The sequence below is a fragment of the Xyrauchen texanus genome, chromosome 18 (assembly GCF_025860055.1).
Source record: "Xyrauchen texanus isolate HMW12.3.18 chromosome 18, RBS_HiC_50CHRs, whole genome shotgun sequence".
Lineage (NCBI taxonomy): Eukaryota > Metazoa > Chordata > Actinopteri > Cypriniformes > Catostomidae > Xyrauchen > Xyrauchen texanus.
This window is the reverse complement of record NC_068293.1, coordinates 37,775,155-37,790,738: the sequence shown is the minus strand read 5'-3', so window position 1 is coordinate 37,790,738 and position 15,584 is coordinate 37,775,155. Positions and strand designations below refer to the sequence as shown.

The window sequence follows — 15,584 nt, the reverse complement described above, 5'->3', positions numbered from 1 at the left end:
AGTTGGGGATGTCAACTATGAGGTGAGGTGAACGGATAGAGGCGGGGCACAAATCTCATAGAACATCACATAGAGACCACCCCTGGAGTAGTGGTACGCACTCATCCCTATCGGTTGTCTGAGCACAAAAAAACAGGTAGTTTGGGAAGAATTGAAATCTATGTTTGATATGGGGTTAATAGGAGAATCACACAGGCACGGTGGCTCAGTGGTTAGCACTGTTGTCTCACAGCAAGAAGGGCCTGAGTTCGAGTCCTGGCTCAACTAGGGCCTTTCTGTGTTTGTGTGGGTTTCCTCCGGGTGCTCTGGTTTTCCCCACAAGTCCAAAAACATGCAGGTTAAGTGAATTGGAGACTCTAAATTGCCCGTATGTGTGTGAGTGAAAGTCCCCCAGCCAATGGGGGTTGCGTCAGGAAGGGTATTGTGCTACTCCAATCCCTATCAATAATTACCAGGAGAAAAAAAATTGGTACACAATATGGGACTTTTAATTATAAAGAAGCCCGAAATACGTATGGGACTCTTATTTTGAAATGTCTGCACTCCCAGTTGTGAGCTCACTGATGGCTGATTCGTTGAGAAAGTGAATCTGAATCAAAATGCTAACTTAAGCTCCTGAGTTGGGGTGATTCATGAAAAAGATCCTGTTCAAAATAATAATTTGGTCACGACTCTCTTGCGCTGTGTTTGTTGTTGCGTGTAGTGCAGCGAGTTTGTCAGAAACAGAATGGGAGAAAAGTGGTGCGAGACACACTGGTGCACACTCTATAGATGTATTCAATAACTCACAAGATGATATCTGCTGAAACCGCATATGAACACACACAACTCAACTGTCGCCAATTGCAACTAGATTTTAAATTATAGTGGCAATAAAAAAAATTTTGGTCGCATTTGCGCATTTACACTCTGGAGCCCAGTGTAAGGATTCCCACCTGGGGCGAATGATCTCTGATGACTATTTTTTGTTTGCAGTGAGATGGGGGGGAGATAAAAGGCAACTCAGTCCACAGACATGGGAGACATTTGGAGAGTGAAGCATGTTTGATGTGCTGGAGCTGACATTGCTGGAAAGCAAGAGTTTTTGTTTGTAATAAAATAAACTGTCGTGGACTGTTGATCCGGCTCTTGCTTCCTCCTTTCATCACAACCAAGAAACCTTTGTTACACTAGCCATGTAAATGTTTGAACCTGACTACTTCCTCGATCATATTCTAAAATACCATGCTCTCATGCGCAGAGCAGTGGTGTGTGTATATGTTCATTCGTGATACATAGGCTACTCGTCACGGGAACCAAATGTATTCAACGTAATGACAACAGGCATTATTAAGGGTATGCAGGCTCGCACTACATATTCTGTAGAGCACATATGCTCTACAGACTATGCAGTGCGAGCTGCACATTTTATGTTCTTTAATGGCATCACATACAGCAAAAAAGATAATAGGGACTAATAATAGATAATAATTCATAATAGGGACTTTAAGCAGGGGGACTTCACTCACTTCCTGAAATCGTAAACATCATTTCTACAGCATTTCTTCTTTGCCATAGTGACTCTTCTTCTGTTATTTAAAAAAAATTCTCTTAAAATTTAAATGCTCTGTTCCACCAGCATCATTGCGTAGCGTCACATCTGCAGCTGTTGCTTAAAGTCCATATTATTTTGTTTCCATTACACATCTGTAAACTCCATTTAGGACAACAAGGGACAACACCCACCTGTCTTTACTTTGTACACACATCCAGATTAGAGATGTCTGTGGTTATGTTGGAGGAGGAATGGCCATGAGGCAAATATATGTTTTAGTCAGACAGGGTATTAGACACTGCTTAAAATGTTTCATTTGCCGAGTAAAGTGAGTAACATAAGACGAATGGACCAATGAAGCAGAGATGGAACAGCAAGCCTGCTTTGACTGCACTGATTGGAGTGTTTTTGAAGCTGCAGCCACAGACCTGGACGAGCTCACTGAATCTGTGACATCAAATATAATTTTTTAGGTGAGGATATGTGCATCCCTTCAGGACATTTTTATCATTCAATAATGATAAACCATGGTTTACAGGAAATCTCAGACAGCTTTGTCACACCAAAGAGGATGCTTACAGAAGTGGGTATAACATTTTTAACAACCAGGCCAGGAACCAGTCCAGAAACACACTGACTAGGGAAATCAGAGTGGCTAAAAGAAGCTACTCTGAAAAGCTGAAAAAAAAAACATTTCAGCCAGTAATCATGCATCTGTGTGGAAAGGCCTGAAAAGCATCACCAACTAAAAGACAACACCTGGCTGTCTGGTGTCAACAACCTTGAGCTGAACACACTCAAAACAGTGAAGATGATAGTGGACTTCAGGAGAAATCCCCCCGGCCGTCATTGAGTCTGTCTTGTGTACATCTGTAACTGTCTAGTTTAGTTCAGCCACCAAAACAGACAGAAGGACACTACAATGGACAGTCAGGAATGCTGAGAGGATTAGAGGATTATTGGTGCCCCCCTGCCCACCCTCCAAGACCTGCACATCTCCAGAGTGAGGAAACGTGCAGGTAGAATCACTCTAGACCCCACATACCCTGCCCACTCCCTCTTTGAACTCCTCTGGCCATGACATCCAGGCACAAGAACAGTTTTTACCCTCAGGCCATTTTCCTCATGAACAACTAAACTGCCTCAGGACATTTTATAATTTGTAAATATATATATTAAGAATATTTATTTATAATAATAATTTATAATGCTATATTTTATTTTAACATGATTGGCAGTGATTGAATGATGCTGGCCATTTGTTTTCTTCACAAAATTGTGCTAAATTCTGATGGGTAAAATGCTTCAGCACTGGCTGTCACTTGTTTTTTTTGATTGTGCAAAGAGGATTGATGAATTGCCATCATGAATTGAGAGGTTTTGTTGCCAAAGTAGAAAAAACATTGTGACATATAAGTCAAATAAATAAAAAATTATTTGTATAGTTTTTTATTTGTACTTTTCTTAATACACATTGTTCTAAAGCAGCATTACAGAAACTCAGCTGTAATGTCTGTTACCTCAGTTATTGTAGCCTCAGGTTCTAATTACTTTACATTCAGTAAGAACTTGTTATTAAAATGCTGTTTCCCCAAATTTCCTAAGAGAACTCTATGTGTATGATATATATAAGGTCTATTCCAAAACTGAGTGAGCTGCCTTCATACACAGCTGTAGATTATGGCAGCATCCTAACGAAAATAGAGCCTCATAAGTGAGCGATTAGGAATGCTCTGAATATGCGGCATCTCCTCTCCTCAGTCAAATAGCTCTCCTAACACGCAGCACATAGACCTTATTCACGTTAGCGCCATCTTTTATTTTTAATGGGAATTACGTGGAGGCTGTGACAGATAGACTTACCATCTCTTCAATGACACAAACGCTATAAAGCTGTATAAAGCTCCTAGATCACATCTGATTTTCCAAAGCTCATGTTGTCTGGAGTTCCTTGGAAAGATATTTTTTAAATATTTTGTCCACAAAATTATCCAAAAGCACTTTGAAGTACAGCCTATTGTAGAGACTGTAAGTACATCCCTCACAGCCTTATTGTCTTTTAAAAAAAATTAAAAATGGCACTAGCGTTAATATGGTCTATGGGACACTCGACTCAAAAATTTCAGTACAGGTGATGTGAGGAATTATGTCATTCTCTATTGAGCATAAATATACATAGCACACAAATTTTGGGTAAAATAGTCAGTTTTCAATAATATTAAACAATTTGTATTGTTACTTTTCAGTATTGAATGAATTCTAAGTATATTTATAAATTAAATTTCTCTTGCTTCATCCAACCGAGCTCATCACATCGCATTATGGGATCGCCTACCTGGGAAAGGATACACATGGAATCTGGTCAAAACTAGATCTTATGAGGCAGTACAATCAGAACACCTAACTTTTGGAACAGCCTTTGTGTCAGTAGTGCGCCTACAAATGCTCACTATGCTCAATACTAAGAAAGCTTACTAGGTTTTGGAACAGACCATGTTGCTGCCAAATCAATCACTTAAGATGTTCTATTTCAGTTAGGATACTGCCTTAGAATGCAGCTGCCTATTTAGGCAGTAGACAGCCATGCAGCTCACTAGATTTTGGAACAGATCCTATGATTTCTGTTAGTTTTGAAAAGCTTTGCCAAATAGTTTTACTTTACAGATGATCTCAGATTTCTGTTTTCGTATTATTTGGCTACACAAGGTGCCCTATGACTCATAGCAAAAATAGTGTGAACAGGAACAAAGATAATACTGAAATAAAAATTGTGTGTCTTCATGTCTACCTACCGCACTTATTTTACAGCATTTTGTCTACCTACCTATAGCATTTTGGAAAAAATAAATAAACTGAAACTTTGATAAAAATCATGCAAACGAGCAGCAGTTCCAGCCTAGAGGTTCAGGTTAGTGTCAGCGAGTTTAATGTCACTGTATGGGGGAATATTAGTCTGTTCTGGCTGCTTAGAGTCCTGAGGGGAAAACTCATGTGCAGAGAGTGACATTCTTATAAACCAGCAGAGTATCCCCTAGAGGCCTGTTAGAGAGTGGGTGGAGAGTACAGGCATCAGAATCAAGTGCTTGTAGGGCCACCTACGGCATGAACAGGCACTTTTCCACTGCACGTTACGGTTCGACTCGCCTCAACTATACTCGCTTTACTTTTCTGAGTTTGCATTTCCACTGCAGTTTAGTGCCCCTCAACGTGGGTGTGATTATAGGATGATCGTCATAGTTGCGCCGCCTCTACTGCCATGACATCATCTTAAACACGACACAAACTGACCAAAACAATAACACAACCGCTAGCTGTCAGCTTCTCGCTGTTGCATAGTGATTTTACACAAGTGTAACAGTTAAATTGACAAGTGAAGTTTTCAAGCAGAGTATAGAGTTAACATAACAAAATGTACCATCCTCCATCGTGGCTGAGTCCAGGGCACTCTCCCTCCCGTTGCTCGCCAGTTTAGATAGTGTCCATTTGGTCGAACCACTTCCACTTTTCCTTGATGTTTCTGTAGTCACTTTTCCCTACACTGTTGGTAGGTCCGGTGGTAGCCGTGTGTGGCCAACAGCTGAGACACTTCCTGAGAGACTCGCTAACGAGTGGACCATCTCCACCTAATTTATTGACGTCACATTTAGTATCGGCTCGCTTGGAACCTCAGCCGAGGTGGTACTAAAAAAAGTTTCAGGTACAAGGTAATATCCACAGTGCAAAACCCCAAAAAAGCGAGTTGAGTTGAGTTGTACCATGCAGTGGAAAAGCCCCATAACACTATGATGAGGGGGTACAAGTGGTGGGTGATCCAGGGTAGCTGGCAGGACCCAGGTAGTGAATAGGTAGTTAATAGGCAGTGAAGACATACTGATTCTATACAGGGTTATTTTAATAATGTATTTTTTTTATTTTCTAATTTAGTTCTTGTTTTTCCTTTCCTTTTATTTTGGTTCTATGTGTTAACGTTAATAAATGCACTAGGTATCACTATTAATGAACAATGCATTTTAACAGGGTTTATTTTTCTTGGTTAATATTAATTTATATAAAAAAACAAAGGTAACACAATGTGTATCTTAAACTAAAATGAATTTGTGAACATTTGTATTTTTATTTAAAAAAAATAATAATATTTTTCTTTAGTTAGTTCATGAAAATGTATTTCAGTTTTTCAGTTAAGTTAGTTTTTCTAACATAATTAACAAAAAATTAATAAATTTGTTTTATATTTCATTAACAATAATTGTATGTCCTGAATATGATGAAGAAATTACTTCTCAGTTGGGGGGAAAAAAGGATGTTCTTTATTGCAGGTGAGTAGTATGAATACATTCTTGGACATACCTCTGATAGGGACATGGGCATTATCCCTTAACCCAAATATATTATGAAGTAATAACAACCACGAAAATAATTTACTTTACTTGGATTTGTTAAACAAGTTCAATTTAACCACAAGGAACTATGTTCTTGGTACTTATAGCACTAGGAGTTCAAAAGAGCTACCTGACTACCACTTTTTAAAACCAGTATTTTGAATATGGCATCGCATCATCTCGTAGAATTATGAAATAGTAAAGTGTGCAATTAATGCACACTTCAGAATATTACCTGATGTATTAGGTCATCCTGGGTATTTCTCCCTACTGTTTTATGTATACTGAGGATTCAGACACACTACTCAATTGATTTAGTATACAGTAAGGAAGTATGCATATCCAGATGCGAGGCTGAACGGCGCAAGGCTGGTGGACAATTTAGGAGTCGCTTCATATCACATCAGAGCATTCAGCGAACCAGGCAGGGGTGAACCTACCCAGTGCAGTTGCAGCTCATCTGACATAAAAACTGGAGCACATGCCTGCCGGAGAGGGCCTTACATCAAACCTAACACACAAAATAATATAAAACAGACAGGAGTTGAAAAATTTGTCTGCACACAATACAGCATGTTTTGCCCCTCACTGCTAACTGTCAGATTTGCTCTTTCCTTCATGTTCCCAGAGAAAAATGGAGAGCCATTGGCAGCACACAAAGTCCCTGCATCCCCACAAGCCTTTGTGCCAGCTCCCACTGCGCCCGTTGTGGTATTAGTGCCTAGCCCTTGCAAGACAGCACCCACGCATGCCAGCCTACCCACTGAGCCGGCAGGGCACGCACCAGCCCTGAAAAACACCTCCAAACCAGCATCAGTGCCAACGACCCTGTCAGAGCCCAACGTGGAGTCTGAGGAAGAGAAAGCAAAGAAGCTCTTGTACTGCTCGCTGTGCAAAGTGGCTGTCAACTCTCTCTCACAGCTAGAGGCGCACAACACAGGTGTGCCCAACATCTGCCTCTGCATCACATTAGTTTTCACACTGTTTTACATTCTTCATAACTGTCTCATGAAGTGACCTCCTAGTGATAGGATCAGTGTACCCACACTTTTTGAAAAAATATTTTCAATGATTTTTCCATGAACTCTATGAATTTTCCAGTCATTTGGATTAGTGGAAAAGAATATTTAAAATATGATTTTGTTGTGATTGCACTCGTGAAGAGCAACTTCTAGCTAATGAAATATTTTAGAACAAAGTATGACTAGAAAAATATATTCACTATAGAAATTTCCATTCTTTTTTTAAGATTTAACTCATTCCCATGTCTTTTCCAGGCCTGGAAATCCTTATATTAAAATTACCTGATTGTTCCAGTTTTATATTTCCAGTACAGTGAGAACCATATAGAATAGTATAGGATTAAGATAAGATAGGATAGGGTTGGCTTGGTTTGGATAAGGGAAGGATAGGATAAGATGGGATGGGATAGGATTGGATGGCATTGGATAAGGATTGGGTAGGGTAGGATAGGATTGGATTGGATAAGGATCAGTTAGGATAGGATTGGATAAAGATAGGGTAGGTTAGAGTAGGATTGGATAAGGATAGGATAAGATAGGATAGTATAGGATCGGATAGGATTAGTTAAGGGTAGGGTAGGGTAGGGTAGGGTAGGGTAGTTTATGGTTGGTTAGGGTAGGATAGGACATACCCTAGGGGAAAATGAGACATTGCAGCATTAAACATAAAGCACAGAATATTAAATAACAATTGAATATAATACAGCACAATATATATATATATATATATATATATATATATAGATAGATAGATAGATAGATAGATAGATAGATATAAATATAAATGTACTCATAAATTGATGGATATATAGATATATATATATATATATATATATATATATATATATAAATATATATATATTGATGGATATATATATATATATATATTTGAAAATACTTTGTAGTGCAATGATTGTACAAATGGGAATGAGGTTTCAACCATTCTTAAGTACTTGGTTAGTTTACACATAACGTGTATAAACTGTTTATGAACATTAAGATTTTAAGTCAAAATTGAAATGGATTGACAGTTTAGGGGAAAGTTTAAGTTTTTAAATGCTGAAACTGCTCACCATTTTCTTCTACAATTGTAATCACCTTTTGTATTCAGTAATTCATTTTACTGTTAATGGACCTGTGGTTTGACAATTGTTTCTAAATTAATGTGAAGTATTCAAAACCGCATGCATAATTAACTTATAAGGATTTAGTTTTAAATGGAGTATAGCATGTCAGACCACAGGACATGTTAACTTCCTAGAATTAATTTATACCAATTTATATGTAAAACAAAGTTTACATAGTGAAGATAATTTTATAATGAAAGGGTGATTTATAAGAAGATCTAGAAATTGTACAGTAGATAATCCCTCTTACACATACAGTATATATTAAAGGTTATTCTTCAGCATTGCGCTTTGTGGCGGCATCTAACAATAATTCAAATTCTGTGAAAACATAGACACACTGTTCTGTGCTAATTTTCACTGTGTAGCCTACTTGTATATTCCTAAACCTTTGGAAAAATAAGAAAAGAAACGAAAAGAACAGTCACCTAGTAAATTTAGGCTCTCTGCTGATTTAATTCAAATTTCGAGTGTTACAAATTAGCTTGTGCTTGAATAAAATTCTGTTATTTCAAGCCCACTAGGACGCTGTATCCAACCAAGCCAATCCAAACACAGCCTTACAATTACATTGAAGAAACATATTTTATTTGTTTTTCTGTTAAGCCAAAGAAAACATTTAGGTTTTTTTTTCACCAGGTTCAAAGCACAAAACTATGCTGGAAGCACGAAATGGAGCTGGCCCCATTAAGGCCTACCCCAGACCAGGGTCCAAACTCAAAGTGCAGGCCACACAAATTAACAAAGGTTCAGGCTTACAAAACAAGACGTTTCATTGTGAAATCTGTGACGTCCATGTCAACTCAGAAATCCAACTTAAACAGGTATGCAGCCCTGCTATTAATTCATTTTAAGTGTAATATGAATGTATTCTTTTAATGTTTTACAGCTGTAGTCCTCAACGGTTGGGCAGTGATTAAAAATGGCTCAATGGTGTTCTGATATTGTCACAGACAGAAGAAAAAACTGTGATAAATGTAAATCATAAAGTGGCACTTACCAAACACTTTCCTTTTGTTTTTCATTTTTTCATGTCCAACAGGTCACCATAGTCAAGAAAAAGCAAAAATGTTGCTTCAACTATTTGTCTTCTCTCATTAAGTGAAAAATACGATTTGTTCCCAAAATAGAAAGCTGATTTTTTTTGGGATAATCATCCATTAAAAAAAACTAAGTTTTTGAGTGTAAAAAACGCTTAAATATTTGACCTTGCAACTGACAATACTTTCAGTCAATATATTTGTATTTGATGTCAATGGCTGAATGTCCAATCATATTCCACAATATTTTGCAGCAAATTCATTTGTAACTTGGTAGAATCTATCCGAAGTAGACAGATGCCAACATGCACAGATTGTATGACGTGCCCTCATCTTTGAAAGCCATGAACGAAACTATGTATGAGAAAAGAAAATATCACCCAAATTATATTAAATAAAGGTTCATGAGCAAATTACACTTCTGCAGTTATTTATGCATATACTGTATAAATTGGTTATTTTTCCTTTTTGAGCCTAGTATGTCATGTTAATAACTTTTCATATTGTTGTGCCTAATTTCAAGCAATATTAATAAAATTCAGTGTTTGCAGTAAACTAGTTTAGTACTGTGTTGAGTCAGCGCTGGATGTCCAAGTTAAAATCTGGGTCCTGAAGCAAAATGTCATGATCCCCTGTTGTCTGCCCCGTGATTTCAATTGTCATGCACTACATTTCCCATAGTTCCCTGCCCTCATCACTGCCCATGCACTTCATTGTTCTCACCTGTATGTCGTTTAGTCATTATTGTGTCTGTGTATTTAAACCCTGTTTGTTCCTCTATCCCTTGTCGTTCGTTGATGTTTGTAGATGCCTGGATGTAGTTGCCTTGCCTGCCTTGCCTGTCCTGCCTGCCCTGCCCTGCCCTGCCCTGCCCTGCCCTGCCCTGCCCTGCCCTGCCTTGCCTTGCCGTGCCTGTCTTGCCGTGTTTATCCAGTTCGTGTACCCCCGATGTTTTCATGGTTTAGTTTCAGTTTTTCCCACCGTGGATGTTTCATTTGTTCCTGTTTGTCGTGTTTTCATTCTTGTTTAATAAAGCCTGCATGTAGATCTTCACTCCCCGTCTGCCTCCTCCTACATTCTTAACACAAAACTAGTTGAGAACCACTTGTTTACATTATAAAAGGCTGCATTTTTAGTTGCATTTTGCAAGATCATTATTTACATTATCTTACAACAAGACGTAATGCATACAGTGATGAATAGTTATAGCATTATAGATTGTAATTTGATTCTGTGATTTGATTTTATCTCATTTATATTAATTATATGAAATATTATATAATAAATTATTTGGGATATGTTTTGATAAATTGGCTCTCTAAATGTTTGTTTTATTACATTTGGTCATAAATATAGTGACTTGTATAACAGTTTTTATTTGTGTTTTATTTCACAGCATATCTCCAGCAGGCGGCATAAGGACAGAGTGGCTGGCAAACCCACAAAACCCAAATACAGCCCGTACAACAAGCAGCAACGGAGCTCCAACTCTCTGGCAGTAATGCATTATTATGCTCTTTGTAATCGAGTGTTACTTGCATTTAATTATTGTTATGAGATGTTCATTCCTCACTTTGTAGTGGAGTTTGAGTAATGCCTCTTTTGTATCCTAATGCCTCAAAATGACTTAATGCATGTGATTCCTTAAGTTACAGAGGCAATCAAAAAGTATTTTGAAATTTAAGACAAACTTTAAACTGTGTGAAGTACATTACATTAGTTTATAAAGTATCAAACCAAATGGCATTTAATAAAAATTTTAAATGATAAAACAATAGATATACTGTTCCAAATAATAATAATTAAAAACAAATATTTGGACACTTTCTGGTTATCAAACTTAGTGGAACATGTCTATAGATAATTACACCTGTGGTTACTCTGCTACATGGCACCTGTGAGAACTTGAGGGGAACTGACTTCACTAAATATCAGCTTGGGACCAGTTCCCTAAAAGTTATTGCAAATATGGCTCAGTAAAATTAGTTTTGAGAGAGAGAGAAAAAAATGTATTCTACATAACATAATTATACACTAACCTGAAACGTTTCTCATGATCTTAAAAATGTTTTGATATGATGGCGTAAACTTAAATGTTTGAAATTAGTTTTGTAGACAAAAATATATTTGTGCCAACATATTAATTTAATTACAAAACAAAAATGTTATTAAAAAAGTTTTTGAAATTGGAACAATAAATAAGAAAAGCAGCCAATAAGTGCCCAAAATAGATGGGAACTCCTTCAATACTGTTTAAAAAGCATCCCAGGGTGATACCTCAAGAAGTTGGTTGAGAAAATGTCAAGAGTTTATTCTGCAAAATCTAGGCAAAGGGTGGCCAATATGAAGATAAAATATAACACAGTTTTGATTTATTTGGGGTTTTTTTTAGTCACAACATAATTCCCATAGTTTCATTTCTATTATTACATAGTTGTGATGACTTCACTTTTATTCTATAATGTGAATAAAATAAATAAAGAATGTGTAAGTGACCCTTAACTTTTGAAGTAGTGTACATCATTATATCATACTATTTGGGGCCACTGTAAAAGTATGCAGAACAATCGTCCAATCGTTTAAAAATGTACCCAACCACCTATCATGCATATTATGGTGTTTGACATCATGTAAATTAGGTGTTTCTAATCTAAGGTGACTCTCTGTTTTCTCTGTCTCTCTCGTCTAGGCAAAACTCGCCCTGCAGAACGACCTGGTGAAGCCCATTTCACCGGCATTCCTTCCCACACCCTTCTCACCCACCACAGTCCCCTCCATCTCCCTCCACCCTCGTCCCAGCACCTCCATCTTTCAGACGGCCACACTTCCACCCTCCTTTCTGCGTGCTGCTCCGGGACCGATTCGGCACACCGCAGGCTCCATCCTATTTGCGCCTTACTGAGCCCTCACGCCACATGGACGTGACCGACCATGTTGGAACAGATGTTTCTCAAGCTACGCCATGCTACACGCTGTTCGCCGAACTGCAGATCTTAAAACAATTGTGTATTTATTGAAACTTTATCCTCAACTGTCCTCACGATCAGAAACCCAGGAAGGATGTCGTCTTAGTGAGGGCTTTTTACATTTGAAAATTAAAAGAAAATAAGACAAAAAAAAATAAGAAAAAAAGTGTTGAACTGCTTCCTGAAAGACTTGAATTATCATAGTCTTCCTTTTCAACTGAACCAACAAATCTGGACAAGCACATGCCATTAGGCATAGGTTCTCAACCTAGGAGTCGCAACCCTGCATGGGATCATGCAAGTTTTCTATGATCCTATTTTTGCTATATTAAGACATTTATTAACATATTAAAGGAACTGTTAGTGATTTTTTTCATGAAATGACACACAACAAAACATCCTTATTACCTGTCAGATTTCACTGAAATAGGTGCCCTGAAATACCACACCTGTCTCTGTAAACAGCTGGGAAAAATGTCCACGGCCAGATTCTTTATTTAGCCAATCATATAACTTTGAAGCATCTTCTGCCTGTCAACAATTTCTGCATGTTCACAGGACAGCCCATATATGGGCAGCAGGAAGCTGATAGCTTGTCTTTGGTGGTGGGGTTTTGGAAAGGGGGGTGTGTCTAATTTAATGGCTTAGTCTTGTGGAAGTTCCAGAACAGCTAAAATCGCTTACAACACTATTGAGTAAATATGAATACATTAATAATTAATTTAGAATGTTTTTATTATAGTTTATTATAAAACATTATAATTTATTATATTAATACAAAATACTAATATTTTAATTAATTCGATTTTTTATTATATTTTTACTCATTAAATAAAAATAATAATATTTTTAATAAAGATTATTATTATTTAATATTAGTATTATTAGTATTGTTTTGATAGCCTAGGCTAGACCTATAAATAAAATATGCAGCTTCTCTTGTACTTATTATTATTATTATGTGAAATGTGAGCTACACCTTGATGCAAAGGTGAATCCAACATATTTACTCCTGTGTTTGTGCAAGTTTTCCACAAAAGCAAATACAAAGAAGTATCACAGGGCTCCCTAAAGCTGCTTATACTATTCGTAACTTACCTTATTTTTTCTTTCTTTTTTTGCATCAAGACCAAAAGTACCGATCCAAGTAGGATTTTTAATTTTTTTTCATCCAAGTTGGATATAACAGCAGAGAGTGGAAGCTTCAGCATGACGCACAAGCCCAGCCATCTCATTAGACAGGGTGAGTGCCATGAAGGGTTGCCCGAATCATTTGATGTAGTTATTGTTGCAAGATCAATAACAATACGATTGACTAAATAATTAAATAATAAAAAGAGTTTTGGAAAATTAAAATTGGGTTGCGACCCAAAAAAGTTTGAGAACCCCTGCCATAAGGCCTTGTCAAAAACAATCCCAAATCTTACCATAGGACAATATGTGTACAATCAATGGCTTGATGTTGTCAGGGAGTCTATGATGCAGTTTTGGCCGATGTGCTGTCTTGTATTGTGTAGTCAATAAGCTCATCCATCAGTACTTGAGTGCTGTTTTCCTCCTTTTATCTGCCAGGAATCAGCATTTTTCTTTTCATCGTGTGTTTTGGTTCCTCTCTTTGTCATACGAGTAGATTTAGTCTGTTTTTATCATGAAACACTCTTTTCTGCAATAGGAAAACTGTGGGCCTTTCATCTGTCTGTGATATCCTTATTTGTCACAAGACTGTACTAATGTGCAGCTCTCTGATAATGCAATAATGTATAGATCTTTCAATATTGATATTCTTCATAGTGTATTTAATGTTTACCTTCCAGGTTGCAATACTAGTTGTATTTTATGAGCTGGAAGGGGTACGAAGAGATGGGTATGTTATTTGGTATATTATTTTTAGAGAGAGAGACATTTCCATTCACTGAAAGTTCTTTATTTGGCTGTGGAATTTCTTAGTCCATAGTATATATATATATATGTTTGTATGTTTGAGAGTCTGTACATAAAGATGCTACATTTTCAATAAAATAATATATTTAATTGATTTCTTCCAAAATTATGTTGTATATTTATTTTTGTTTTCATCCTTAATTAAATTACCCCCCACCCCAATGAAAAGATAATAATCTGATTTAATAAAAAATGCATCTGAGGTGTTTACAGTAGTAAAGCATGCAAGCGTACTGTATTAATCTATATGTATTTATCTACGAAATGTCCACTATTTTCTTGTATTTATTAATATATATAAAAATAATAGGCAAATTGGCTGACTACATAATTTGTATTTTTTTATTTTAATAAAATAGTAAAAACAAATTACCGCCACATTGGCTAACTATATTCTTGATTGTTAAATAATTAATCTTATTAAAATAGATTTATATATGTATATATACTGAAATCGTGTGTTTCCATATGTGTGTGTGTGTGTGTGTGTGCATTTCGGCACGTGTCATTTGTTTGCTTTGGCATTTTGATTCACCACCTCCCAATTGCTGTTGCATTTTGACAGTAAATCAGTCATGATAATTTTCCCATGATTATGTATGCAATGACAAGTGCAATAGGAGACAGATCAGGAGGTGTAGCCAGTGAATGCTGATATAATGGGACTGCCCTTCACCCCTGTTTTTCATAATGGGTGTGATTGTAATACTGGCTGACAGATGTCCAGCTCTCAGTGAGAGCAGCTTAGAGAGACTCGATCCTTTCTGACATATTCCACTCAAACACTCAGATTTACCGATCACAAGAACATAATACAAAAATGTATTCCAACAGACATACAGAATGCCATTTTTGAGAAGAATGGGTTAAAAGTGGAGCGGGTGATTGGTAGGCCCCCAGTTTCATCAATTCTACAATAGGTTTTTTACTTTTTTGACAGGTATAGATTTTTCAAGCAAACAGAATAGTAGAGTACAATGGGGCTAAAGGCTGCCATTAAAGGAAATGTACTGTTTTTTTGGTCCCAAAGTGTATGACTATCAGAAAATATTTTTTCTTCATATTTAATATTGATGAGACACACAATATGGTGTTACTCTAGCTCAGCAGCTTGCAATGCCAACGTAGGTGATGTATGAATGATCCATTCAATGTATGAACTGAATATTGAATAAACTGCATGTCGCCTTGGACAAGGAATCTGCCAAATGCATAAAAATTAACAATTGCATTTAAAGAAATTATGAGTAGTTGTATATGTATATTAACATATATACAAGTCCCCCTGTAAAGGGAAAAATGGAAAGTTTTTTAATGAAAAACTTGGGTAAAATCACGACCCGGCCCCGCCCTCCACCCTGTCACATTCCTCCCTCGTCCTCTCAGGCCGGGGAGCCCCCGGCATGACGTACACCTGTACGAACACCGTTCTTTGGGAAGAGAAGGGGTCTCCCCCACCCCTGGCAGCGGTTCTCCTGCTCCAGGCGGTCGGCAGTGAGCCCCTCCCCGCTCGCGGTCGGCGGTCTCAGAACCTGCCGAGTTTCAGCAGCTGGTAGGGGTCTCCTCCGCCCCTGG

The 15,584-nt window shown here is 37.3% G+C and overlaps 1 protein-coding gene across 4 annotated transcripts in view; it reads left to right on the top strand.

Annotated features, from left to right (window-relative positions):
- The window catches only part of LOC127659240 (zinc finger protein 385B), a 179,800-nt gene extending 165,645 nt beyond the window's left edge, over positions 1 to 14,155 (top strand). For all 4 annotated transcript variants that reach the window (XM_052148969.1, XM_052148968.1, XM_052148971.1 and 1 more), the window contains 4 exons: positions 6,542 to 6,853; positions 8,702 to 8,886; positions 10,499 to 10,600; positions 11,792 to 14,155. In XM_052148969.1, the coding sequence (XP_052004929.1) occupies positions 6,542 to 6,853; positions 8,702 to 8,886; positions 10,499 to 10,600; positions 11,792 to 12,004 (812 nt within the window). In that variant the 3' untranslated portion in view covers positions 12,005 to 14,155. The remainder of the gene's footprint in view (positions 1 to 6,541; positions 6,854 to 8,701; positions 8,887 to 10,498; positions 10,601 to 11,791) is intronic.
- The last annotated feature ends 1,429 nt before the right edge of the window (positions 14,156 to 15,584 follow it).